A 27,990-nucleotide genomic window follows, 5' to 3' on the forward strand; every position below is an offset into this window, starting at 1 on the left:
TTGTCTTCCTAGCAGCCCTTTGTCATGTTGCACAGCGTGGAACCCCTTGGACTGTTTCATGATGCTTTGCAATGTGGCCACTCGACCTGGAAAAGACCTGAATATGGATTTATATCTTTTAAACATCTTGTGAGCAGAAGGAAAGCAGAGCTCTCTCTCCATGATGGACCCTAACAGCAGCTCACTGAGCTCTTCGGTTTCAGCAATGACTTGAAGTTTCCTAGCTGACCAGAGAACTACTGCATTAGCTTATTTTCAGTACATAGTGTATTAGAATGCACTAGAACATGACAGAAATCACTAGGACCATTAGGAATGGTGTAGAACTGCATTTTCTCAACAAATCTGTGACAAATTGAAGGGAAATTCATACTTTAACACTGCATTTCAGTAAAAATGTGTAAAAAAACGACAAAATAGAGGTAGTTTAAATTTATCGTTAACGTCTCTAACACCACGTCTTACTGTAATTTCTCAAAACAAACCTATTGGTCAACTTAATCACTATAAATCACAATTTAGTAAGGCTATGAATGCATTTGACCATGACCATATAAGGTACGGTCAGTTTCATTAGTCTTATTTCAGTAAATTTTGGCCCCGAGCAAACAGAAATTTACAGTTTCCTGTTTCAGGAGGATGAGTTTCTGTTTGCAGAGCGGCACTTTAGTCACCATGCGTGTCTTTGAGATTTAGTAAAATGACAGACTTCGAGCCTCTCTGGAGACACAGAAAACAAATTTGTATGTGATTTAGTGGTGAGGCTCCAGACATCTGAAACCTGAGGTCGTCCCATTTTGGGTAAAGACGTGATATTTATGAGGAAAAAGACACAGAAGAAGCCCGTGTCTATGTTTTCAAAGCTACCAAACCACACAGCATTTGAACAAAAAAAGTGTTTATTCCAGAACCTTTGAGCGTGATAATAAATACATGAGCACGTGGCCAACATCCCAGTGTCGTGCACGGAGCGCGCGCACACACACACACACATCATAGAGCACCTGAACCAGCTTCATCTCGAATAAAACATGGAAAACCTTCTGTTCAGATCTCCAGATCTCTGCGTCTGGGTTGGTCCCTTTACGCTGTAAACTCATAGCAGTGGGAGTGACGGTGTGTGTGTGTGTGCTTGTGTGTATGTGTGTGTGTGTCTGTCTGTGTGTCTTTATGTGGAAGGCTTTGGTAGGTTTTCCCTCTAACAGTCCTGTAGCTGGATTAACAGTAGTGTTTCACAGTCGACTGGCTCTATATGTGGATCAGCATGTAGATTCGATGACACACTCGAGTCGAATCAGACTAGTTTGTCCTCTAAACAGTTTCTGTCTACTGCCAAACTGTAGCTGAGGTGTCGGCACAGAGCAGAGCTGTAAAAATAAACATTCACTCTTTTTTTTCTTGTTTCTTTTTAAATAATCACATCATAAACATCCTGCGTGTCGATTACAAGCCGTGGTGAACAGACAATAGCGTTAACTGCAGTTTGCATTTGGGTGGAATGTGTGAGCGAGGATGGAAAGAATGGATGTCAGGCTTTAAATGCTCAGTCCATGAACATGTTGGTGTGCATTTGTGTTGTTTCTCATTCGTTTGTGTATTTTTTTTGTCTCAGTCTTTGTAAGCTGCCGACCTTTTTCTGGTGTCAGTGTGCGGAGGGGAAGCTGAAGATGTGGGGGGGGTGTGTGTGTGTGGTGGGGCAGTACTGGTCCATCCACAGACACACAGGACTGTCGGTGTTAGTTGAGCGACGGGGAGCGGTCGGTGGTCCACAGCAGCTCGATGTAGGGCCACTTGGTCTGTAGGCAGCGCTTCACCGGGGTGTCGTCCGTCCGAACCATCGGGTCCTCGAAACCTAGCACCAGAGCCGTCCCTTCTACGTACTCCACCTGAGAACACAACCACTCCTCAGTAAATACACACTTCATGTCTTCGGTGTCACTAGTGAAATACAGTAGGACGCATACGAGGATACAGCAGCTTCCCACAAAGTCCGGCTGCAGAGGACTAGCTGTCAGAAGGTCTGTTATTCCCATCTGGATCTATGGGAATGGAAATGCCATCACAACCTTATAGGCGTCTTGCTGCCATGTGCATGTGTGTGTGTGTGTGTAGACGTGCATTTTTGTGTGGGCATATATGTGGTACCATTCCTACAATTTCAGGTAGCCGTGTGGAAAAAAAGTCACTTTACAGACTAGACAAAGTTGACAGATGAAGAAACTGATATTCCTGAGTACCAGTTTTGTGCGCGGCCACCGACGACATCCGCTGACAGTCATCCATCACGCTAAGCCTGCCTAATAGGCCTGCGTTCGGCCATTTATCACAGGCGAGGCTGTCGTCAGCGGCCTCCGTGCCGAAATGGCTCGGAGAAACAGGAGGCTAAGCCAGGGTTTCTTGGATGGATGGACAGGCTATTAGGGCTCGCAATAGCTACTGTTTATTCTGGAGTGACTGGCTGCCTCCAGCTGTGTGTGTATGTGCGTATGAATGATGGCAGGAAAAGAAGAGAGGTAATTGGGAAGGAGAGAGAGAACATAAAAAAGGCAGCCACCATCATTAGTTACGATGAAAAACCTAAAAATGAAAGAGTGTCTTACCCTCTCTTTGTGGTTGGACTGTTTAAGACCATTGTAGTGGTAGACGGGAAATGAGTCTGGGATTCCTGAATCCTGAAACACAGGCACGGAGGAGGAGGGTGAAAAACATGCTATGGTGTTAAAGAGTGTCTGGACAAAAAAAGAAAAAAAAAAAAGACCCACAGAGGAGGAACATTTACAAACCAAGAAGTCAAACATCTCTTCCTGCAACCAAACCGAAATGTTTAATCCCACGTGTTAAAGAAGTGTGTGTGTGCCTCCAGTTACCGCAAACCAGCTACAGAAATGTTCGAACAATGACAGTGAGCCAAAACACTTTGGCCCAAAGGTGCAGAGAGCTGATAGGGTGTGTTGTCTGCGAGCGTGTCCAGCTTCTCGTGTTTATATGCCTATATATGAAACCCTAACCCTCGCCCCAATCCCACGTGTGTCTGAGTGTGTGTGTCCAGTTGGCTAATGGCAGTATAATTTCTTTGCGGCTTGAGGCCGTTCCTCTGCTGAGTCCCTAAAGCCCTGATCACTTTAACACAGTTCCCCTCTATCTCTCCCCCTCTGTCTTCCTCACTCGCTCTGCCTCATAAAGGGCATCTTAACGCTCTTCTCATCAAGGCAGCGTCATATAATGGTGAACACACACACACACACACACACACACACACACACACACACACACACACACACACACACACACACACACACACACACACACACACACACACACACACACACACACACACACACACACACACACACACACACACACGCATATATTACACATGAGACACCACAGGAATGTTTCTGGCAAACAAACCTTTGATTTGCTAAAACAGCACTCCACATATGCTTGGGAAACAGACATTAGTGTCACCCATATGAGTGTGTACACAGTCAAGTGCTCCTCCATATGTTTTAACCGTCATACGGATTGAATGACGGGTGGAAGGCATTTGTCATAATGCTTTTTACACCGGTGACCCTCGCTTTTTCATTCAGATGCACATAAATTAGGTACAGCCACGATTTTTCACTGTGAAAACGGAGAAGTTTCCACAGGCAGAGGTCATTTCCTAACACATTATGTAAGTGGGTTTAAACTGGAATTAAGGAGCAGATAAATGTTTTGTGTCTTTAACCCTGATTTAAAAGTAAAAGGAGGTTCTTCTTTGGCTGTATCATAAGCAGTGTTAAATTTTATTCATATTTATGACCCGTCACTGCTTGGATTTTGTGTTGACGCACCTGTCACAACACAGGATACGTTTCTGGGAGACACGGTGCAATTTTTTTAACGTTTCAACTCAGAGTATTGATCCTCTGACAGCACAAACACTGTTTCCAGGCAAGCTCCGGCTGTGCCCTTTTTCAATAAATGCAACAATCTAATAATGTTGCCGGTTTTATCATGTCCCAGCGATTCCCACAGATTGAGTATTTACTTGTGGTTGTGGGTGGTGCGGCGTGACTGTGGTTGCTTTCTGAAACTACAATTCAGAAATTCAGCAACGTTGATGCTAAAAATGTGTCGATATTTTTAACCAACGCACGTCTTTATTAACTTCAGTTCATTGCAACAAATGCTTTTCTTCGGTATCGCTGCATAACTGTTCCCTCACAACATCAGCCTTTTTCGGCTTCAGTCACTTTTCATCTGCAGTTTTAGACAATAACAGTGGCAGCAAAGTCTGACTTGGTTCGGTGTTAAAGTCTACAGTAAGTCAATCACAGAACAAAAAGGTGGTTTGTACACTGTACAGTTTCAGTGGCACACTATAGGACCACAAACCAACGCATCAACACCTGAAGAGCAAACTCACAGATGATATTCGGTGAAAATGCACAGTACATCGGTTTGCTTCTCTCTTACTCACTGTGTATTATGAATTCAGCTTTACTTTTGTAGAATCTTACGCCACTACCGAAATTCAGAGAACAATTACACAAGAAGAGAAAGAGGAGTTCCTTTAGCTGTAAGCATCCACTGTGACCAGGTTGTGCTTTTTTCACTTTGCTAAGAGCTTTAACAGAAATTTGAGTTTCTTTCGGAGTTGTACTACTGACTTAAATAATGAGCCTTCTTTAGTATTTATTGATTTTATCATGATGAAGTTTCCAGTTTAACTCTGCAGTTTGGCACGTGAATTTGTGTTTCCATGTTGTGCTGTAATGCATTCTACAGTGACAGTCTGTCAAAATAAAATGACCTCAAATGAAATGGTCCTTTTGCTTTTTCGGAACAAAATAATCATTTAGGTTAGAAAAGCAGCCATAAGTGGCAGTCCTAGATTTCCTCTTAGATGCCTCACATGCAGACTGTCGGCTGACGCTACAACTTACCGATGTTCCATAAACGCCTCACATAAATCAGAACATGCTCGCTAACTGGCTGTGCAGAGAAGTCTGTGACTGAGACCAAAAAGTAGTTTGAAAAGAGCGAAATAAGGCTTTATAATTTGAACTAGAGTGATTTTATCATACTGGGTGGTTCGGTCAGAGACACACAAAGACAGAATTGCTAAATGTCAGGCGCACCGGTGTGACCAATAAAAACGCTGAGTTGCACTTGACAGATTTTTGATCGCATATGCAACCAAAATAGCTGCACTCCTGAGCCCTGCATACAGGGTGTGTATCTTGGAAATGGAAGTCCACTTCCACACACACACACATGAACAAACCTGATCAGGGAAGAACTCCAACAGGAACGGGCCCAGAAGAATTATACCCAAGCTCTCTGGATCCAGTTTGCTTTTGACCAGACTGACACTGAGAAGGCACAGAAACAGACATAAAGTTAATAAAAAAAAGGAGCAGAGCAAAACAGATCTAGAAATCAAAAGAGAGACAACCACGAAAAAACAGACTGACAACAAAGCGGGCAGTAGGAAGGTCTGTTAGCACAAAACAACAAGCTTTATGCATGAAAACCAAATTTACCATCACCTCATCGCTCATGTTTTGGTGAGTGCGTGCATGTTTTTACGAATACTGTGGTACAACTAAATATACCTCTTTCCAGACATTCCTACGTGTTGGATCAGTGTTATTATTATTCCACTGTGATAAAAAATAAAAAAATCCGGTCAGATTGCCCTTTTAAGGCAGCGAGGAGAGAAGCGAGGGTTTTACCCGGACAGAGAGAGAAGAAGAATTCGTCATCTGCCAATTTTTACAAACAGAAGGAAACAGGGTAGAAACTGGCTCTGCTGAAGTTTCATTAAGCAACAATGAACCCCTAAAAGCTGCAAATATCCTGCTGTGTAGCTGACATTTAACACCCTATGGAGGAATTAACAGATCATCACCACGGGGATCAATAAAGTATCTATTATGAACAAGCGGGGTTGATGGGGATCAGAGGAGTTAGTTGTTTGTTCTTTCTACACTGCATGACTTCATCATTTAAAAATTAACATGAGATGATTGTGCGTGAAAAACGCCCATGCTGAGCACGCCAAAGTCGTTCCTGGTGTCCCATTTATCTTGCTCTCTGATCCAAATGCAGTCAGATGATGTTTGTCTAGACTAGTTGTATCAATCAGGGAATTTCATACAGACACGTGACAATTAGCTCGCTCTGCATCACGGGTTCTTTGAATGCAATTCCTTAATTTCAGTGTTTTATTTGTTTGAACTGTCAGTGTGAGGACATCTTGGATTTCCTCTACAGATAATGACGGTGACAGAGACTTTATGGAGACAATAATGCCACTTAAGGCTATTTAAATGGCAACAAGGAGACCCTTTTGTATTCTTGTCACACTGAGATGGAATAGTGGAACCGTCACGTATCACAACTAGTAATTTAATTTCCAAGTTTTACTTAAAAAGCAGTCTCAAAAAGTAGGAAAATAATCCATTCATTCACACTTAGCATAAAATCTAGCTTAATTCTACTATAAATTACAATAATTGATGTCTTTAAGATGCATGAGAATGAACAATTCTGCCAAACACTAGATGACAAAATGATCAAAGCCTTGGAGCTGATTTTTCTGAGAACATTCAGTGCCCACAAAGTTGGTCTACCACAAACATAGCGGCTGACTGTCACAGGGTCACAAGATATGTAGAAACACTAAGTTAAAACAGTTTTCACTCATCTCCACTTCAGAACTTCTAAATAGGTCTATTAAATCATTACGCCAATGCGCTAAAGATGCAACTTTTTTATGCGTGCAGGATCCCAGAAAAAAAACTCTCTTGTTGTGTGGTAAGACATGAGAATCGGCTGTTTGCACTGGGAGCCTCCCCTCAGTTTGCTTTGTTTTGTTGTGATGTATTGGCCATCTGGGGGTCTGCAGTCCAGATCAATGGTCCAGTTACTGGGCAAGTCCCACGGCTGCAGCATTAGGGCTTTAGTTCCTCCAAGGAGAACGTGCTTCTGTTTGAAGCGGCGCTTTAAAGCATTTCCTCGATCTCTCCGTCTTTCTTCCTGCTGTTAATGATCTCCCTTTAAGCTGCTGTTTCTGTCTTTCTTTCCTTCTTTCTTCCTCGGCTTTTATAGTGGGCTCTCTCTGGACTGACTATATAGTGGCCTGGTAGTGAAACATGAGCACGGGGCTGCTGACCTGGCCTGGCCGTGACTTTGGAGTTAGAACTTTAGAAGCTCTACAGGTGCCACATGCACAAACTAACACACACACACAAACACAGAGCCTTGAACATTCGAGCACTTACTACTCGGGCTCTGAGACAAGGTCAAGAGCCTTCATCACGTCCTCCAGCAGAGATTCTGGTATGAAGCCATTATCTAGAAAGAAAGAGACAAAAAGAAACTGGGTGACCCTGGGCTGAACATAAAATACAGGCTTTAACTGAAAACCAGGGGAAGCCTTCACCTACACACATATGGCATGAGAACTATTTACATCACAGGCCTTGAGCAATGAACTCATCTGACACAACTTCCACACACACACACACACACACACACCTTGTCGTTTTTCTCTGACCTACATTCCATGGCCGTGATGATTGCTTTACCTGAGAGGAGAAGCTTTAAACACTAACATGTGTTTTTGCCCAGTTCTGTCTGGCTGGGCACTCGCAGTTCATTCAAACATCAGCATGTTAGCATGTGTGGTCTGTTGTTTAGATACATACATAAACCCCAAGTGTGTTGTGAAGAAGATTAACTGACAGGCGCTCTGCTTGTTCGCTCCCAAGCAACTCAATCTTGCCTTTTCAAAAACAGATGTTATTCTGTCAGAGCGACAATTGATAGTGTGACAGCGAGCCGAGAGGGCACGCACAGCACAACACAACACAACAGAGGGACAACGGCAAACAAATATTAAAGAACATGCTGAGGTGGTGGGGTTGGGTGTTGTGAGTCACTATCGTGCGTGTGAATGCGTCTGGCGCCCTTTTTCCACAACACAGGAGGGAGGCTGTGCTGATTCTCCATGTGACACGGACAGATTTATGGCCCTTTTACGCAGCACTCAACTGTGATTGTGCGAATATGTGTGCCGTGTACAGTCCATTCTCCTTTCATGTGTTGAAGTCTGTGGGCGCACCTACTGTAGCTAGCAAGTGTGTGTGAGCAAAGACCATATGGTATGCAGAGTAAGCCGGGAGAGGAGAGCAGAAGCGCATTTGACAACAAGCAAAATGGTACTCTGCGCAACAGGAGGAGACAAATGAAGAACAAGGAGAAAACAGATGACAGTTATGTTTACATATTTGTTGTCGAGGCTGTTGGAGCAGGCAAGACTGCTTTCAGCTGGTGGGATTTATCTCACAGTAATATCACATTGCACCACATATGAAACGATCTCTGCAAATCAGCACGTTCCTACAGGCTAGATAGTGACTGATGATGTTTACAGGAAAACAGAACAGCACACTTTATTTGAGAATAAAGAAACATAAATATGAAGGCATGTGGTACAACTGCAGATTTACTCAGGTGCTGAGCCAAACACTACGGCAACATGTGCAGCTCCAAAACCTCCTCACATATGCACTCCTTTCTGTTAGTCTGACAGCAACTGAACATGCTGGCTTTAAGTCTGAATGAGCTCCATGCTTTCTGGTAAAGGCACAATGGCAATCTTACAATGTTGGACCGAGTAACATTTCTGAATCACTTTTAACAAGTCTGAATTGCATGCTGTCGTTTTAATGGATGGGCACAAACAAGCCATGTACTTGTGTTGTGTGAAGTGTCGTAGGGAAGAACTTCTCCACATTTCAACACCAATATTGGTCCAAAAACATCCCAGACCCTGCAAAAGACAGTTTCATTCAGGATTCTTGAATTTCCCTTCGGGGAATAATAAATTTATTGTATTGTATTATTGTATTGTTTCATAACATTTTCACATCTAACACAAGCTGAAATTAATTTTTATAAAAATAAAATTCAACCGCGATGAAAACAGAGTCTGTAATTAAGCTCAGATTAAAAAGTAAAAAACCTAATCCTGGGTTAAAAAAGATGTAAACAGGAGCTGAAGTCTGGTTTGCTGCTTCCAGTTATTTGTAGGAGTCTTTGTTCTAAATTTATTAAATACAGCTCCAAAAATCAGCTGGATCCATATGAGCAAGAAGTTTTTACATGTGTGGCATGATCTCAGTAACTTCATTAATTATTCATAATTACAAATTAGAAGAAAAAGACAGGATTAATCCAGGATCTAACAGCCGGTCACACTGTGTATTTTTCTCCACTTCAGACAGGTGAACCGTCACAGCTGCCTCGGGTTAAGTCCTGTGTCTGAATGACAGAACGCTGTCACTTTAACAGACTGAAGAAGCATCAATGTTGCATATCTCCTGTTTACAAAGGGCTTAAGTGTGATGATAACAGCATATACTCATGCATTTTAATGTCTTGGGAGTAATCCTGACATCTCTGCGTTTCTCTCTCTCTCTCTCTTATCCAAGCAGAGAAAAAAAACATGACACAACAGATGTTAAAACTAAATATATAATTTCTTTCTCCTCTCAGTGCTCACTAAAACACAAACAAACATCTCACACTTTAAGGCATCAGACTGTCATTTCTTGTGACACACCAAACAAGCTTCACTTAATCTTTCTATGTGTAACTATCGGTGTCCTTGCCGCCACCTTTTACCCCAGTCACCTGGAAGTGACAAGCTGAGAGGCTTTAGAAGACGAGGAAGAGCGGGAAGAAGCCGGATGGTTGACTCAGCTGTTAGAGGAGCTGATCTCACTAACCTAAACAACAACAGTGGAGATGAGAGGAGAAAACAGACCCTTGTTCCCCCTGTAGAAGAAAATAACGAGGACAAAAGCGGCAAAGAAAAGGCAAGGAGGGCTGTTGAGGATACAAACGCATCTGCAACTTTTAAGAAGGGAAAGAGAGACTGCAGGGTCAGGGTATTTTCTCAACTTGTGCATGTAGTTGCGTTGGAGTCAAGGTTTGGATTAATTAAAGCACATCTCAGTGCCTGAATTTTTCTATAGCTGTTGTGATAATGAGCAAACAAAGCAAATCATGCTCCACAAAAACATGTACGGGTGAAGACACAAACACTTAATGTTTCTTTACCTTCGGGATCAAATGACTGGAAGACCCTCCTTGCCTGTTCTGACGGAGACTCTGGACCTACCAGTGACATCTCCTATAGAGAAGAAAGGAGGAAAAAGAGACACAGAAGGAGGAGTAGGAAAAAGTTAGAAACCTTGCATGACAACAAGTTTTATCCAAAAGCGATGACATGAAGATCTGTGTGAGGAATAGTGAAGGCAGGAAGGAAGACTTAGATCGAATTGCCAGAGAATGTAGCTTCATCAGTGCTGAAACATTAGAGCCGCTGAATGCAGGGAGAAGAGAATCATCTACATCTGCTCACAACTGACAGATTGTGATGGATACGGCCAGGATTTAGCAGCAGTAATGTGCACAAACTATATTCAAGACATGCAGCCAACCTGCGGTACAAATCACAGCACTGCTAATGTATATTAAGCATCTGTGTGTGACTGTGTGCAATCTAAGGGGCTGTTGCAATCACCAGAGTCCGCTGGGTTATTAACTGATCTCCTGATAAAGATAGACGGCTTGTTTTTAGTCCAAACACACCATCAAGAAGTCAAGACCTACATACATTGACTGTGATTTATGAATAGCTCTACAGTGTTTGTTTGCTGGTAAAGTTTAGAGAGAGCAGTGCCGGCTGGCAGGGATTGCAGAATTGAGTCGGTGCATATATATGCATCTAAAAGAGGGAGATGCCTTTTAAGATGGGCCTCTAAAGTACACACTGATTAAATGAACTCTTCATTAGTCTCTCTTCACTAAAAGCCTCAGAATGCTTCAAACTAAATGCGTCTCAGATTGCTGGCATTTGAAACCAACTATTCTTCCCACTACAAACTCGCTGGTGTTTTTTTTTTCCTGTAACATTCTGAAGGTAAAAATTTGACAGGCTTTCCCGCTGCATGCTGTGACAATCCAGGTGTGCAGTGGTGATAAGTAGGTAAGGTTCAAATGGGTCTTTACACTTTCACTCCTATACGAAAGATCAGGGCAGCAGAGTGACTCAGCCAAAAGGACAGCAGGCTTTTTAGGTCTTGACTGTTTTGCCTTCAGACGTGGTTGGATCACATGCCCGGCCAATAAAAGCAATTTTAAGCATACTGAGACCACAACACTTTAAAACCAGAGACCTTTGACAGATAAGAGTCTGTCTTATCCAATCTTGCTTTAAAGCATGATTTGATATTTCTCATCGTACGGTCAGAACTGGCAGGCATGTTAGAAGGCATGGCATTTCCTAGTTAAGTTAATTAACAAAATTACAGCATTCATTATCGCAAGAACTTGTAAAAACAGGAAAAATGTTGAGATTTTCAACTTCCTGACAGTCCTTGAATGAATCGTATGTCACTTGCAGTTCCATCTGGAAGGTAAAAACTGACACTTTTTTTCCATCATAATCACTTTATTGTACATGCATAATTGTAAAATTTGCAGGGCTGGACCCGAATATCTGAATATCCAGTCATCGTGGTAGTATCTGAATATAAATTTTGAGATCTGAATATTCGGAACACTCCCGCCCCTGTCGCCGCTGCAGCCACCGAGTAGCTGCTTTACCGTCACTAAGCACTGGTATATTATCACAGTCTTGTGGACTGCAGTGACCTCTGGGGTCAGAGTTACTTTTGATTGGCCAGTTGGCTGGATCATGCGTTCCTACCAACTCTGACGTCACGCTTCACTTGGCCCATGTTTGTAGGCAGAAGACAAAATGTGAAGACAGAGATATCCATGCTAATCGTAACGCTGTCCGATGATGAATCGACCCCACTCCCCGTGGAAGAGTCGAACATTCGGACATTCGTCATTAATTTGGCTTGAATATCCGGAGTCCAGAAATTGTTATTTGGAGCAGCCCTAAAAATATGTCCCCCAAAAATCTGTTTGTAGAAAGAAAACACAAAATCCTGCGCTCCTTTGCACAACCAGGAAGCCATAACAGGCCAAACTGTGACAAACAGTTGTGTGACGAAAATTCAAGAACTATTCGGCTGAACTGCAGTCAGTGTAATATGTGTAATATGTATTAGTCAGTATTGGTAACAACTGTGGACACCGGAAAAAATGTTGCACACATTTTTAAATACTTATTTAAAGAAATTAACCTTTTTCCCCTTTGGTGATGTATGCACGATATATTTGCTATTCTGCACAACAAGGTATTTTTGAGTGTTCTCTACTTCTAACCATTATTGTGCTGCTTCCACAGAGGTGCAGGACTTTCAATTGCAGTAAAAAATGAGCCCACAGTGAGTAATAGCATGACAAGAGCAAAAAATGCCCAGAACCTGCTTGCAGTTCAGAGGGTTAACAGCAGAATAACTACTGGTGTCTGATAAGCAACGCTCAAAAGCACCGAGAAGCTTAAGAGAAAAGGACAAGGCTCAGGGAATAGAGGGAATATTTTTCCAATAAGATACTTCTCTAAAAGATAACTCAGATATGTGTAGGCAAGAGTCAGAGAGTTCTCAGCGTTCTTCCATATGAGCGAGGAAGGGAGAGTATTTATGACAACGAATCGCTGGACAAACACACAATGTTTTTGGAGAGCAAATGAACCCTGCTCATCTCCTTTAGCTGGCCTTTATTAAAGCTTGAGCCTCAGATCCACACAGGCTGCTTGGGTTTCACGGCCCACTTATTACTGTACTTGGGGCTTACTCAAGGAGAGAGGGGGGTTCAGGGGGACACATCAAGAGGAGATGACTCCCAGCTGCAGGCTCTTCAGATGCAAAGAAAAACAGTCGCACACTAGCGAACGCGCGCTCGTACACTGTTCTGTCACACCGAGTCGAGCAGGGGCCTGATGTGTTAACATTACAGGCTCCATAAATCTGACAGAAGATTTGTCATTAGCTAGATATGTCTGTGTTTCACTTATGAGTTTGGACAAGTGATCCCATGAGAATATAGTGCTGAAAAAGTTCCTTACAGTTGACTGCATGTCTGTATCGAGAAACACGAGCTGTTTTGATAAACTGCAATTATGCCTTATACCTTAACTAAGAAAATATCCTAAAGTGATGAGAGGCTTAATTAATCTTAGGCTTCAGCTAGAAACCCAATGAGCCCCGTGAACTACAGTTCAGTTAACATAGTTTATTATGTTCAAGTGCAGAATGGACACATCCGTTGTAAATCACCTGGTAATCTCACAATTATAGGATGTCGACACTTTACAGGCAGACAAACACTATTAAATGTTCATCAGCTGACTAAACAATACACATTATCCTGGCTGGTCTATACATTTTAATAGGAGCACATGGAAATGAACAGACACGACTGTGACTCATGTGAGCATACGATCACGGACGCGCACACGGACACACAAAAAAGCAACAAAAATGACGTGACTGTGATTGTCTGTGTGTGTGTGATGACAGGTCTGCTTGGTTTTCTTTGATCTCTGTTTTATTAGAGGCCTGAGGAAGATGCCGCTGAGTTGGAAAACATGTCATGGAGCTAACAGACTCTGCAGGGAAGTGTGTGCCTCAGTGTTTCTGCCCGCTCAGGTCCACCGTGCTACGGTTTGTGTGAATGTGTGTGTGTGACTGATTAGGCATATACAATGATGAAATGTATTTGCTTATACAAGCGTACAGTATTTTATTCTCTCGAGAGCTTGTGCAGACGCATAGTAAAATGACAAGAGCAAACTGCTGCACCAGTGCAAGTGTAGTTTAAGAAATCAAGCAGCACATTCCAGACCCTGCAGTCAGACCTTTTTTTTTGCGCAATCCCTTGACCTCTGTAAAAGAGCAACAACAAGCGACCCAAAAGGAACAAAGCAAGAACAACACACACGACTCACGGCCTTAAATACACAATGTAATGTAGAACATTTGTCCTCAGCAAAACCGGAATGTATTCAAATCAAACATGTCCTCTCGTTGACGATTTCAAATAGGGCTGCACGACAATGGAAAACAATGACATATTTTGTTTTTCTGTAATATATACTGCGAAATGAAAAAAAAAACACAAGTAATTTTCTCCAGATGACTTGAAAAGTTCTATTTGGAAAGAATTAATCATTTTAGAATGACTGAAACGATTTCGCAGGGGAGTGCATCTGCATTGAAAATCTGGATAAAAGCTGTCTCGTATGCTGTAACGCTGACAAAAGCATCCAAAATAGTTTTTCAGATCTGGTTTTGCGCTCATTTTAGAGATCTTTGGGGTGCTGATTTAAATGGTCAAACAAATTAGTCGTATTGCTTCGTGTGATGGCAACAAGTGCGAGACGCTGATGAAAGAGTGCCTGTTTTTGGTCAACGGCATCCTTTGTGTTGAATAATTGTTTCCATACAACAGAAGTTTTTGTCATGGTGACCAGTTGCTAGTTAAACTCCAAAAGTGCTCTCTGCTTGCTAATAAAGACGAAGTCTGAGCGACTGCCTCCGAAGACTCTTTAACATAAATGAACTGCACTCTACCATGTCATTAAATTGTAGGAACTATAGCTAATATAACAAATAGTCTTACATATATGTCCTTTGACTTCTGTCTTATTGGTTAATATATCAGATACATTATTAATGGTAACAAATTTATTCACAAAAAAAACACTATGTCTCTACTACTTACTTTTTTGCAACCAAATATTGCTTTTCAGTGTTCTCTGCTCATTTAGCTGTGCACATGTTGAGCTTGTATATCAATGAACACCATGACTTGCCAATAAAGTAAAAAAACAAAGAAAACTATATTGAAGAGCTGTTAAATCAGAGTAAATTATGTTATATCAGACCTCTCTTGTGGAAAACTAGAACCATGCAAGTTGTATTTTTGTAAAAACTAGCAACATTCTTTTACAACGTCTCTTCTAGTACGTCAAAATCTTCACTATTGCACATGCTTATGCTCAAAAATATATTCCACAGCCCTAATGTGTCTATCTGCAGTTAACCGACAGACTTGTACAACTGCATAACATACTATGCAGTATATGTGTGTTTTTTTCTTTTCTTATCCCCAGACCTGATTTATCGCATCATATTCTCGTAGATAAAGTACAAAGCGTAGCTGATATTCCCTTTTTTATCACTTGTTTCATGTTTAGGATGGTTGACAGACCACATTCTCCTCTGTTCCACTGCACTTTTGTTGCTCTCTGATCACCAGACCGAGAGGCTCTCTGAGGTTGACAACTCGTTCCCCTTTAGCCCTTCTTCCTCTTTCATTCTTCCCTTTTGCCTAATTCACCCCTATTTACCTGCCCTTTCCTGTGCTAAGTAGGTACTCCAGTTTTGGAGTATTTCCTCCCCTCCCACCCTCAACTTTTTGTTCCATTCTCTCTCCTGCCTTTCAGCCCTTATCTACATCTCTACATGCAGGTAGCTACTTCAGGTAAGACAGGTAGGCACAGCACTTTACTAGAATTACTTTTTCTTTCCTTCCAGTCCACCCAAAGAGCCATTGTGTGCGCTGAGAGGCTTGGAGTGGCCATAGAGTGCGTCTGGAGGGATCGGTTTCAAAATGACAAAGCAAAGGTCTCGGACAGTGTCTCCAGTCTTGTTCCTAGCAGGTACCTACAGCCTCATGACATGACAGGCTGAAGAGGGAGTCTGTGTGTGGGGGCTTGTTATGTAGAGTGTATTCCTGGATGTGTTTGCTAAGCTCACCTTAACTAGCCTGTGTCCCAAGTGATCACAAGTCTCGAAAACAATGGAAAACCTATCTCTCTAGCTACATAAAGAGTGAGAGCAGTGTCTACTGAAGGTTTGTGTGTGTGTTTCAGGTGTGACAGACAGGACAAAGTAGTGATTTATGGAGTTGTCTCAGATGAGCAAAAGCGCGTCTCACCAGATAAGAGAGGAGACACCAGAGAGTAGTTACAGAGCCCAATGATGGGTCTTATAACGGAGACCACCACCCAGGGGAAAAAGAAGAACAATGCACACACACACACTGACAAAGGCGGCCTTTTATCCTGACACAATGGCCTTTGGTCTGACCTGTCAGAGATTATTAATGACTGTTAATGTACACCGCTTTGTTATGCTGTGTTTGCGTGTGGCCCGCGCCCACTGATCATATGAAAAACGCAAAGTAATCCTTTTTAATAGGACTAAATTCTTAACTTCCTGCAGATTGTTTTCCTGTTGCTTTTGCTATCTTTCCATGCATTGTTGTTTGAACTTAGCAGTGTCATATACTCCTATTATGTTACCAGTTTCAATTTTGGGGGCTCATCGCTGACATTAATAAACAACTCAAGCAAAGAAGAAAGTTGTGGGATGTGACCGAGACCTTTGTAAAGCTGCGGTAAATTAATGTTGAGCTTTGACATTTTTAAGACACTTTGTTATATTATGACAAAGATTTAAACCTACCCCAGTCACGGGAAATTGACTGTAGTCGTGTTTCCATAACATATCTATAATGTACATATTTGAAGTGCCGTTTTAGAAGAAGTTAATGGGAATGGCAAAGATCGGATCAAACGTTTTTTTGCTCGCTTAAGGTGGTTTACGAGTTTTTTTGAAGAAGAGTTAAAAAGTTTCATGGGAAATGGAAACAACTTTTTTGAATGAGTTCTGGCACAAAAATGTAAATCACATGACGGATCGGTTGTTTTGGCTTCTTTTTTGTTTCATCTACAGACAGCATAAAACATGACCAATACCAGCTAGGATTAAAGAACAACTCCTCAAGACTTTTCTCTTGTAGTCTACCAAAGTTCTGCTTATGTCTTCTCCATCTGGTTTATTTAGCAGCTTTGTCCAGCTTCTTCTATGCTACCACCACCTTCAAATGACACTAAGCAGCCTAATATATTAAGTTCATGAAAATAAGCCTCATTTGTGTTTTCTTTGTAACATTTTTTTGTGACATTTATGAAATTTACTTGAAATTTGTGTGACATTTATACAGAAACGCAGCTTGGGTTTGTCAATAACGCCTCACTGAATTAAACTGACCTACATGAACTGCATCTGCACATGAGTTCTTCCTCTTTACCAGTCTTTGAAGGACATTCTGTGAGTGTGCAGACAGAAGCTGGAGTCTTCAGGGACACGAAGCGCCACAGCGGCTGCTCTCTCTCCTAGTAAATCACTGACCCAGAGCACGACTACTGTACACACACACACACACATGAAACTCCCTGGAGCAGCTCAGATACAGCCTGTGAACCTCATCACTCAGTGAGGGCAGAGTAAAGAGTGATGAGAAATGTCACAGGAGGATCACCCTCCCCTCGCCCTCTTTCCTGAGTGACCACTGCACTGCTCTTTAAAGTGCATCCTTCCTTTCTACTTCCTCTCCTTCCCATGAGGGGCAAAAAAATCTGAAGAGGTTGGCTGAGGTGCGCTGGGGAATCCTTCACTTGGGCAACCGACCCACTGTGGAAACTTACTTCAAAGACAAAAGGAAGGAAGAAACCAAATTTAAACTTATTGCACGATATGTCTCATCCCTCATTCATCCATCTTCTCCTTCACTTTCTGTCTGTCTCTCTTCCTTTCTCTACTTCTGGTGTCTCAGAAACTCTTGTCCAACAACGGATCCCATTACATGCCATTATACACACTCAGCCTCTTTCTCACATGCACACACACACATTAATACAACAGAGTGTGTGCAGGGGGGGTGTTGTGGGTAAGGATCAAAAATAGTGGAATGGCTTTTGTGTAGGTAGATTAGATTTAAAAAAAAAACTAATGCTATTAAGCTGATGGCCTGAAAGCCATAGTCACACTGACAGCCACTCGGGGGAATAGACACCCGTCCCCAGTGGTAAAAAAGAAGGAGCCAGCGACACATCAGAGGAAGGGATCAGGTTTTCTGCTTTTGTTGGGATGGCTCGATATCGGAGCTAAAAGCTACATAACCAGGTAGCGTGTATTTTTGTATCACAAAGCCTAAATTAGCTCTGAACATAGATTCCCTCAAAGTAGGACAGGGTCACACAGAGAGAGGTCGACCAGCTTAAAACTCTTGCACCATGTCCTCCCTCTCTAGCTTAGACTCAAAATTAAAGATCCCATTACTGCTGGCATAGCATAGCGTCAGCTGTGGACGTCAGTATGCATGAATGCAGATTCTAGTGTGTTTGCAGCCTCCACTGGGACAAACGCATCCAGATGAAAACTCTGGAATCGCATTCCCTTCAGGAAGTCTTCCACCTGAAGCCGCACATGCACACACACACACATACACATACACACATACACGTACACACACACACACACACACACACACATACACATACACACATACACACACACACACACACAATACTAATGCTAATCAGGATTAGGTTTCCTGGGCTCTGGAATGTGTGTGTGTATATGTGAACATGTCACCAGCGCTGGGGGAGTTGTAGCAATCGGTAAGTCATCAGCACATGCATGACGACTGTGGGTCATCACTGAGCCAACATATGATCCACTAGCACAGCGGGCTTCAGCTGGATTCATGTAACCAAGCTTTTAATCAATGGAATATTAAGGGTGTGGCGTTATGATGGAGATGATTGCCGGGGATTTTTTGTTTCTTTCTGACTCTGTGGTGCCATTTTCACAACAGCAGGGAAAATCGATTTGCTTCAACTCAAACTGCCAGCTTATATTCACAAACTATGACTGAGTATTATGTTACATGTTCGCTGATAGAGATGATAGCCATGCTTGTTTGAGTGCAAGCTGGGTGAGTGTGCACATACATAACAGCAGAGCAATCCAATGATTCTACCCGAAAGCCAAAGTTTGTCTCAAAGTTCCAGCAGCACCGTTGAGCTCAATTAGGTTGTTCACTCTATACCTTGTGGCATAACCTTATGCAAATGTGTATATTTGAGTTTGCTGCTGCAGAGGGCAGCAGCTCTTGGCCCTTTTCCAGGAATCCTGGAATTGTACCTGCATTATGACCACACAAATCTGGATCCGGTTGTTTAACCCTCTGAACCCCAAAATCCCCAGCAAGTTTGAAACACAACTTATCTTTTAAAGAAAAAAAATCACCAAAATACCACCATTTACCAGAGCCAGAAACTGTAAAAGCAGAAAGAATCATCAGATGTTCATCTTTGCAGTAGTCTTTGAATTACTGATCTGTGACTGGATGGACTGTCAGGAAAATGATCCAACTGCAGGATTGACAGCTTTATATTTCCATCAAAATCCCTCTATTCTAAGGTAGTAGTAAAACATCTACAGCATGTAGAGTCAAGATTTATTTACAGTATTGATAACATCTAAGCACATTTAGAAAAATTTCCAATAAAAAAATCTACAAAATTCAACCTTCACTTTTGTTTTTTTATGATTTGTGGACTATAATTGTGTTACACCGCACAAAAGACAGTTTGGAGTTCTCTCTACTTTTAGCCATGGTTGTGCCGTTTCCATAGAGATGCAGAAAAATGGGCCAATAGTGAGTAAAAATGTGAAGGGAGCAAATAAAGCCCAGAAACTGCTGGGATTTAGAGGGGTTTGTGGGCCTTTTCCCCAAAAGCTCCCCCACTCTGGTGGCTCAAGACTGCATTCTATAGCAAAAAATGTCACCTATGTCAAACACAACCCTCTGAACTGGCTCAAATGTAAGAAGTTACTCAAACTGTACGTAAGCCCAGGGTATTTCAAGTATACATGCAATGATTGGTTTGGACTTTTGTTTACCGTTTCCATAATGTATTTTTATGCACATTTTAAAGTATCACATTAGATTTAACCATTTTTCTGGAAAGCAGCTCTATAAACATAATTGGTATTGGAAACGCCTGTTTTGAAGCGAACATTTAACCAACGAGACTGATGAGCTGTTTCCTCTACTTTTGCTGTCTTTGCTTCAGAATACATGCCATGAAACTTATCCACAATCAGCTAACAGGAAGGAATTATTTTAACCTGGCCAGTTAGAAACAGTACCTGAAGACTTCCATTAATTTTCTCTCCAAGAAGCCCAGAATATAGTTTCATCCTTTTTGTCCAAAGCAATCGGCAATAATGGCTAATGTGGGTAGATACTAAAACAGACCAAAGCCTCTTTCTTTTTCCTTTTTCAGCTTTTTGAACATTGACATTTACCCAAATATTAATTAACAAACAGTGCACCAGCTCATTCCACTGTAAAATATCAAAAACCAAGCTGTTATCCTATTTCTACCATTTCTTGAGATGCAGTGGAACATCAGTCATGTATCTGTGAGTTAATTTCTGAGTGTTGTTTCTGGATCTTTTTAGTTCCCCGGACAACTTTGTCTAACAAAAAACATGTGCCAGAACAGGATAATGTGTGATCTGCATGGTTGGAATGAACCTGACAGTGAAGGTAGACAGAACTGGAGGCTCTTACTGGAATACAAATTCAGCAGTTTACATCACGGTCATACATTATAAACTACACATTGTTTAGACGATCACAGATGGTTGTGAAACTAAAACTGTGTGTGAGGCTGAGAAAGAGAGTGTAAGAAGATGAGTGTGTGTGCGTCTGCAAGCTTTTCTCTTTGGAAACTGAGCTTTTTTTTCCCCCTTCATGCTTGATAGGTGAAAAGCCAAGAAACAGCACCGGCCATATATGACTATCTCCTGCTAAATTTGCCCCTCCCTCTCGGCTTCTCCTTTCTCCCCACATTGTTATCTGACCTGCACTATATTAAATCTGTTAAGCACATTCCATATTTTGGCTTTTCTAACCTGCTGCGGAGACCGGCTTCTATTACACACCGCGTGTCTTGGTCTTTGAAATACGGGTTGGCTCTCTTATGGATGAGTGTATTGAACTTGCCTTGGTGAAAAATACAGAGAGGTGTGTTTCGCTGCCAAGTATCCAAATAGGGAATTTTGGAGATTTGAGGAATGCCCCGACCTAAAACACAACACACAGAAAAGGAATGTAGAACAAATCAGTGTCTATTTTCACCACAAATCGGTAATTGCTGTACATTTAACATTCATGAAACACATTAATATTTAATCAGAAATGTAATGTTACTTCACCAAACACTCATATGTAGAAAAATCCAGTGTTAATTTAAAACTTCTTCCACTTCTCAAAGGCTATGCATATAAGCTTATCTCTTAACTAACTCGACAAGTTCCTTAGACATCCATCTACTTGCTGCTAACCTATTACAGCTACTTATCTTGCCTGTTTTCAGAGTTCATATCTCAACTTGAGCCTTTTTTCGGCTCGCTTATGTTGGCAACTGTAAATAAATAGCCAGGAATCCTGTTTCTCAAGCTCACTGATAAGTGTCCAGTCACCGGCGGTGATGAATTTTTAATAACTGTGTGTTTTGGTAGACGTGTGCCAGAAAATAAAGACTAAAGCAGGAGAGTGTGGGAAGTTTACAGTTAATGTGTTGTGACTGCTTCTTCCAAACACATATTTTCACACGGGTGCCTTCACTTTGATTTGAGCCTCACATATTGGAAACGTCCCACATCTCAGAGTTACAAGCAACAGTGAGTACTCGTGTATGTGTTTGTGTTCCTTAGCACCTCTCTCAGTTTATATGTGTGTCCAACCTGATTAAAAAACACAAATCCTCAGCAGATTTACCATCAACAACCACTTGACAATTTGTTTGTATTCTCTAATAATGCTCTGGGACCCTTTTTGTGTCTGTACCTTGCAGTAGCGCAGTGATTCCATGAGCGTGAGGAAGCCAACTGATGCCTGTTTATGAATTCCATGTAGTTCTGATGGATGAAACAGAGCAACAAAATAAGAATGTCATTGATGTCAAACTGGCATTAATTTGTGCTTTTGTGCAATGCTGGGGAATTTAAGAATTATGACTCTCTGGTGGATATGTTTAAATCTGGGACCACTAAAGAGTTCTGCAAGTCTGATATGTGTGCGTGTGTGTGTGTGTGTGTGTGTGTGTGTGTGTCTGTTCTGTGGATTTGGTATGTTTGAGCGTGTACATGCAGTAATTTCATGGAAGCCTTACTCATGCCAGAACACTCCCTGTCTCCATCCCAGACATTAGAGACAGCATGGCCAGTTACGAGAAGGTTCACCAGGCTCTGACTGCGGAAAAAAGGAAAGAGAGACATAAATAATAAAAAGGAATTGTAGAATAAATATAATTATGCACCCGACACAAATACGCCGATGCAGTGATGTATATCATCCTGTGACAGTCCAGCTGATGTGAACAGCAGGTGGAGATGTGTTTTTATACCTTCCATGGCCGTGAACAGGGTCTATGAGAGGCTCCATTGTGTCCTGGATCTCATTCCTTATGTTTTCAATGCCCTGCACGGAGAGGACCAGAAGAAACAAGTCTGCATTTAATTTTTGTGTAGTAAACATGAAGAAAAAATGCTTTGAATGTTAAAACTCAGCGATTAAATGCCCATGAATAAAGTGTGAATCTTATTTTGTGGCTCTCTTTTTGGCCACTTCATTCAAATCACTTAACCCCCTGAACCCCAAAACCCACCAGTGGGTTTGAAAGTCATGTTATATTTATAAAAATCACTAAAATTACACCATTTATCAGAGCCAGACACCATAAAACCAGAAAGAATCGTGCAATTGTCAACTTTCAGACAGTCCTTGAATTAATTAAAGAAAAGACTAAAAAAAATCCTCTTACATCTGCACTGCCTGTAGACACCAAGGTTCTATTATCACACTTGAACTTGTTCTGTGGCTCTTATCCAGGTTGTTTTCTCCTGAATAGATATTTGCTTGTGTTGTATCTATGTTGGATAAAAGTGTCTGCCTAATGAAATTGTAGAACTGTAATCATGTCTGATGTTCAGTTCTTACAGAATAATACGCAAATCTAAGCACAAAACTGTTAAATTTAATCAAAAGCACTGTATTCTAGATATCTCATTTAACAATTTGCCATACATAAACCATCTAAACTAATTAGATTCTGGAAAACAAAAAAATTATGCAACTCACAAGACACTAGTGACGAAGCGGTCATCGATACTTTTGTAACAAAAATTCCAAGATTTTTTGGCTAAACTGGGCTGAACTGCAAGCTGTGTTTACACAGGCAGATAGGGGACAAATCTGGAAACAAATACAAACGGAAGCAGTAAAATATGTAAAGCCAGTGGTTTTCAAGCATTGCTGACACCTGTTGGTGTTTGGAAAATGTTGTACATGTTGGTTCCAGTTTTTTTTCAAATAAATTTAACTTTTGGTTGTTTTTTTTTCCTTTTTATGATTATGGCATTATAACTTTACTATACTACACAAAAGACATATTTGAGTTCTCTCTACTTCTACCCATGGTTGTGTTGTTTTTATTGAGTTGCAGGACTTCATTTTGCAGTGAAAAGTGAGCCCACGGTGAGTAAATATGTGACAGTAGCAAAAAAAATGCCCCAAACCTGCCTGGAGTTCAGAGGGTTAATGAATATAGCACAAACAACATCATCAATTTCTAAACAATATTTCATTTCTATCCATCTCTGTCTTCAGCTCTTTCCTTTCTTTACCTTGGTGAGGATGACGGAGTAGAGGAAAAGCAAGACTCCACAGCACCCCCTCCAGGTGTGGTAGAGAGACAGCACCTCTTCTCTGAGATCAGACGCTGACACGACTGTCCGCTTGCTGCAGGCGGGAAACAAACACGAGGATGATTTATGAAACACTCTAGCGACAGATTTGCTGGGTTTTTGGAGGTCACTGTGACCATGACCAATTCATTAATTGTGTTTGTCATGCCCGGATGCCGTTTCATGATAGGGCAGAAATCAATTAAATGCATGAGAGGACAATGACAAATCTGACGGTGTCTTTTTGGAGGCTCTTCCTTCATTCTCTCCACCTTGGAAAGCCTGATACTGAGGCTGTCTGTCTTTGTTAGTATGCACCTCTTCGCTGTGAGTCAGCACCGCATTTTGCTGACTACGGCCTCAGCTGCCAGCGCGCGATGTGATGAAATTTCAATGTTCTTCTGGCATGCACAGCCTTGCATTCATTTAGCTTGTGTGTGTGTGAAAGGTAGTGAGAGGTAGCTTTTTTATTAGGCAATCAGTGACAGCCCTGAGTCAGCAAATTGTGCGCCGAGTGAAACAGCTAATTCAATGTGAAAGCCAATTCTTGCAGACTAGATGAATCAAACACCACACCTCTTCCTGCCTGGCCTGACACTATCTTGTGAGAAATATGCAGTTCTCCATCTCCATACTGAGTACCAGCAAGTGTAAAACCAGGATTAGTGAGGTCTTAATTCTCCTGGAAAACCCACAGTATTATTTAATGTAAGGATTATATGGGGTGAGGATGAGTATAAAGATGCAAAGGTGTTATCTACGGTGAGAATATTTAGTGTCACTTACTGGAGAACACTGTGAAATCGCACAAAGCCAAGTTCCTCAGCAGCCAAAGCAGCTAGACCCAAGAAAACACATAAAAATCATAGTATCAAGGAATGACACAGCAAAATTCAACACTGTCAAAGAGTTAGTCGTTAAAAGTGTGCATTTTTGTAATAAAATTGTAAAGGCAGGGCTTCATAAAATGAGTGACCGCTAACGTTTCATGCGCTGGGATTCTGAATTTGCATCTTGTGTGGGAATGTGACAGACGTAGGACTCACTGGGTTGCTGTTCCTGTGGTTGTTGGCTGCTCTCTGGCTCTGGCGTGTCCTGTGTTTGCGACGGCGTGTGTGTGTTGGTGTGTGTGCTAGTGTGTGGGCTCTGTCCCTTGGCCCAGGTAACCAGGCAGAACCCCGTGGAGGGGCTGGAACAGGCCGACTCCAGGATCTCACTCAGCGTTGAACACAGGGCCGTTTTCTGCTCCTCATCTAACAAACACGAATATAAAACATGCATTATTTCACAAAAAAGATGCATCTCAACTATATGAGACGACAAAAACAACAATGAGCGGATGATTCTTTGAAGAATCTACCTGACATCTGCCTCCAGTTGGAACTTTCTCTATGAAAGAGAATGTTCTTTAAGAGGAACGCCTGCAAAGACACACAAACTCAGTGACCAAATTTGCAACAAAATATTTAACATTCTAATATGCGACACTTTCTAATCATTGCACGGCTACAGTCAGCAACTACATTCACAGACTTTGAGCTAGCATATTATCAACCACTGTTTAAGCAGTTAAATAAAAGATAGTTATCACTTTATATCAATCATCAGGATTTAGGGAAAAGGTCTGATTGCAATTTTTATGACATAATTGTTTTAAGTCAAGCTTCTGTTCAGCATTCACTGGGCAATAGATGTAAAACACAAGGAGGACAGCATTTAGTTCTTAAAACGATCAACATGACAGTTTAAACTCTGATTCAGACATGTTGCAAAATGTACAAAATAATAACACCAGGCTTATGTCACACCACAGAATGCATGACTGAACCACATCATATACACTGAACATCAGGCGGCATAATCAAATCCTTAAAGCCTCAATCGGCACAAATTAAATAAAGCTGTATTCCAGTACTAGTTTCCTTAATCATTTGTCACGGCACGTAAATTACAGCCTTTACAATATGCTATTTGCATTGTTTAAAGTTGTGATTTTATTGAAATGCATGAATCATTCAGGCCAAACCACAACACTCATAGACTTTGACACACTGATAATACAGTGCAGGGGTTGAACTGGTTCATACCTGGACAGGGGCAATTACAGCACATGGCCCTCCTTCAAACTGCTCCAGTGCTGTGTGCTCATTCTCACTAAAAACAAACCCTGTGGTAAAAACAAAAAAAATATAGGACATATGCTGAGTCAACAGAGAAAATCTACATTTTTCACAGTAGTTAAGACAGAAGCAGTTTCGCAAAAACTTTCACGGTAAACTCACATTACACAAAAGCTAAATTAAAAACAAGCTTGTAGCAGGGCATGACTCACATGTGGTAGGACAAGGTTACTGAGATACACTGAGCCTACAGTCTAGATCCAGATCTGTTCAAAGTTTAGACTTCAAATCAGCTGTGAAAAGCACCACCAAGTGACAACTTTCTTCCTGACCATATTCTCTATGAAAGATACAGATTCTCAAATCTTATATCTGCAAACTTGTTGAGTCATACCTTTGTTATGCCACTCAATAAAGACATGCAGTCTCAGCAGGCAAACAGTATGGGATGCCGCAGGAACCTACATGTTTTAAGATGGTGATGCAGAATATACATGAATATGCTTTTATGCCTGGCTCCAATTTGCTTCTGATATAACAGCAAAGTTTTATTACAGAGAATATTTAATCAACAATTGAAAGTTCATTTTGATATGACCCAAAACTTAAGCCATTTCCATGTATTTTCCATTATGTGTCAGCGTCACACCTAAAAGCACTTCCTGAGCGTTAAATATATGAAGTTTTAAGTTTAAGAGCTTGAATGAGCAGTTGCCATGTTTGTGATAGGAGGCAAGCACTGAGTGGAAAAATAAATAGATTGACTTACACAATCAATAAATTTCTACCAGCATTCCTCCCTTGCATCTTTTGCAGTAACAGCACTTTCTACTGTAACAAGCTTTTTATAATCGTCATAGCGCTCCATTTTCCTTTTGACTGCAGAAGGCGGCCCAACATGAGTTGATTTTGTGCAAAACATGTGTCATATGAGTCTTTTTAGGGGCGCAAACAGAGCCTGATCAATAAAACCTGCCTTAACAAAGAAACTTGATAACCACAATCATGATACCCATTATCTCTGGTTGTGGTTTTATGTTTTGTCTAGTCAGCTTACACAAAAAAGGCCAGCCTATTTCAAACTCGCTTCATGGTACACCCCTCAGGTGCAGGAGCAATTATGTGTAATCATACCTACTTCATATTAAGCAGCATCTGCTTTATGTAACCTTCAACTAGAGAGAAGATCTGACAAAGGAAATCCCCTATTGTACTGTTTTGGTTAGAATGAAAAGCTGAATACACTGTACCACAGTTGTACATCTATATTACTACGTCTTCAACAGCTATACCATCGTACTGAGACCAAACATCCTACCTTGGGTCCATCTACGGAAGATGGAGGCAGACACTCCTCCACCGGATGGTCTCCCCCATACCAGATCCACCACCTCTTTATTTAATTCTGACATGTCAGCTTTCAGTGCTGGCAGATCCACAGGCACCCCCTCTTCAGTCCAGCAGCCACGTGGAAGCAAGAGGTCTGTTGAGGCCAACTTGATAGCTTTTTCCAATGGTGACAGTCCACTTCTGTGGGCAGGTTGAGCCTGTGGCATTGGCCACAAGCTACCTGTGTGGCAGGACACAGTCTGACTCTAGTGGCTGGCAGCAAACTGGCGGGTAGAAATGACATCAACGAAGCCACACCAGCCTTAGTGATGGGACAGAAACATACGCTTAGGTGACTGATTTTAGCACAAACAAGTTAATTGTTAACAATGGTGCCATTTAAGATTAACTAGTTCATTACTTACATTCTGCTAAGTGATATTTTACACTAGCTCGGTTTATTAAGAAGCTAAAAGGCTAACAGCTGCGTTAACGCCGAATAGTTACAATGGATGGTTAGCAATAAAATTAATGACAACATGACTACGGTTATATATCTTAATAGCGACGCTGTTACCCTGTTACATTCTTCAGGAAGTACTGCGCCAATTATAAATTTTAACAGCTGGGTTGTCTTGATAATGTCAGCAGTTAGCATTAGCATCAGTACTAGCTTTGTCATTCAGTTGCTCAGCACACTACAGCGACGCCTACTACTTCTGTATGAACTCAAACTCTGCCATTAATGACATATCCGTGAACCTTAATTACCTTAATAAACAGTTCAGTAATAGAATTCCGTATTTACAACAATTTTGGTAGCGACTTCACCAACAGGCGCGTCTCTGTCATTCGTTTATTTACAACAGAATTGTTAAAAGAAAAGAAAAAAACGTACGCATCATCAACGTAACTCTCCATTGGTGGAAATCCAGAAAGTTTTG

At 41.5% G+C, this 27,990-nt stretch overlaps 1 protein-coding gene across 1 annotated transcript; it reads right to left on the bottom strand.

The window, feature by feature from the left end:
- Positions 1 to 881: 881 nt before the first annotated feature.
- Positions 882 to 27,959, bottom strand: mindy3 (MINDY lysine 48 deubiquitinase 3). Its single transcript, XM_022196729.2, has 16 exons — positions 27,818 to 27,959; positions 27,036 to 27,368; positions 25,685 to 25,764; positions 24,958 to 25,018; positions 24,644 to 24,850; positions 24,384 to 24,435; positions 23,538 to 23,652; positions 22,259 to 22,332; positions 22,025 to 22,104; positions 21,700 to 21,770; positions 20,854 to 20,934; positions 10,123 to 10,195; positions 7,278 to 7,350; positions 5,276 to 5,363; positions 2,601 to 2,672; positions 882 to 1,886 (listed from the first exon to the last, which is right to left on the bottom strand). The coding sequence occupies exons 2-16, from the start codon at positions 27,271 to 27,273 to the stop codon at positions 1,737 to 1,739; spliced, it is 1,515 nt and encodes a 504-aa protein (XP_022052421.1). The 5' UTR covers positions 27,274 to 27,368; positions 27,818 to 27,959; the 3' UTR covers positions 882 to 1,736.
- Positions 27,960 to 27,990: the final 31 nt, after the last annotated feature.

This window comes from Acanthochromis polyacanthus, chromosome 12, assembly GCF_021347895.1.
Source record: "Acanthochromis polyacanthus isolate Apoly-LR-REF ecotype Palm Island chromosome 12, KAUST_Apoly_ChrSc, whole genome shotgun sequence".
NCBI lineage: Eukaryota > Metazoa > Chordata > Actinopteri > Pomacentridae > Acanthochromis > Acanthochromis polyacanthus.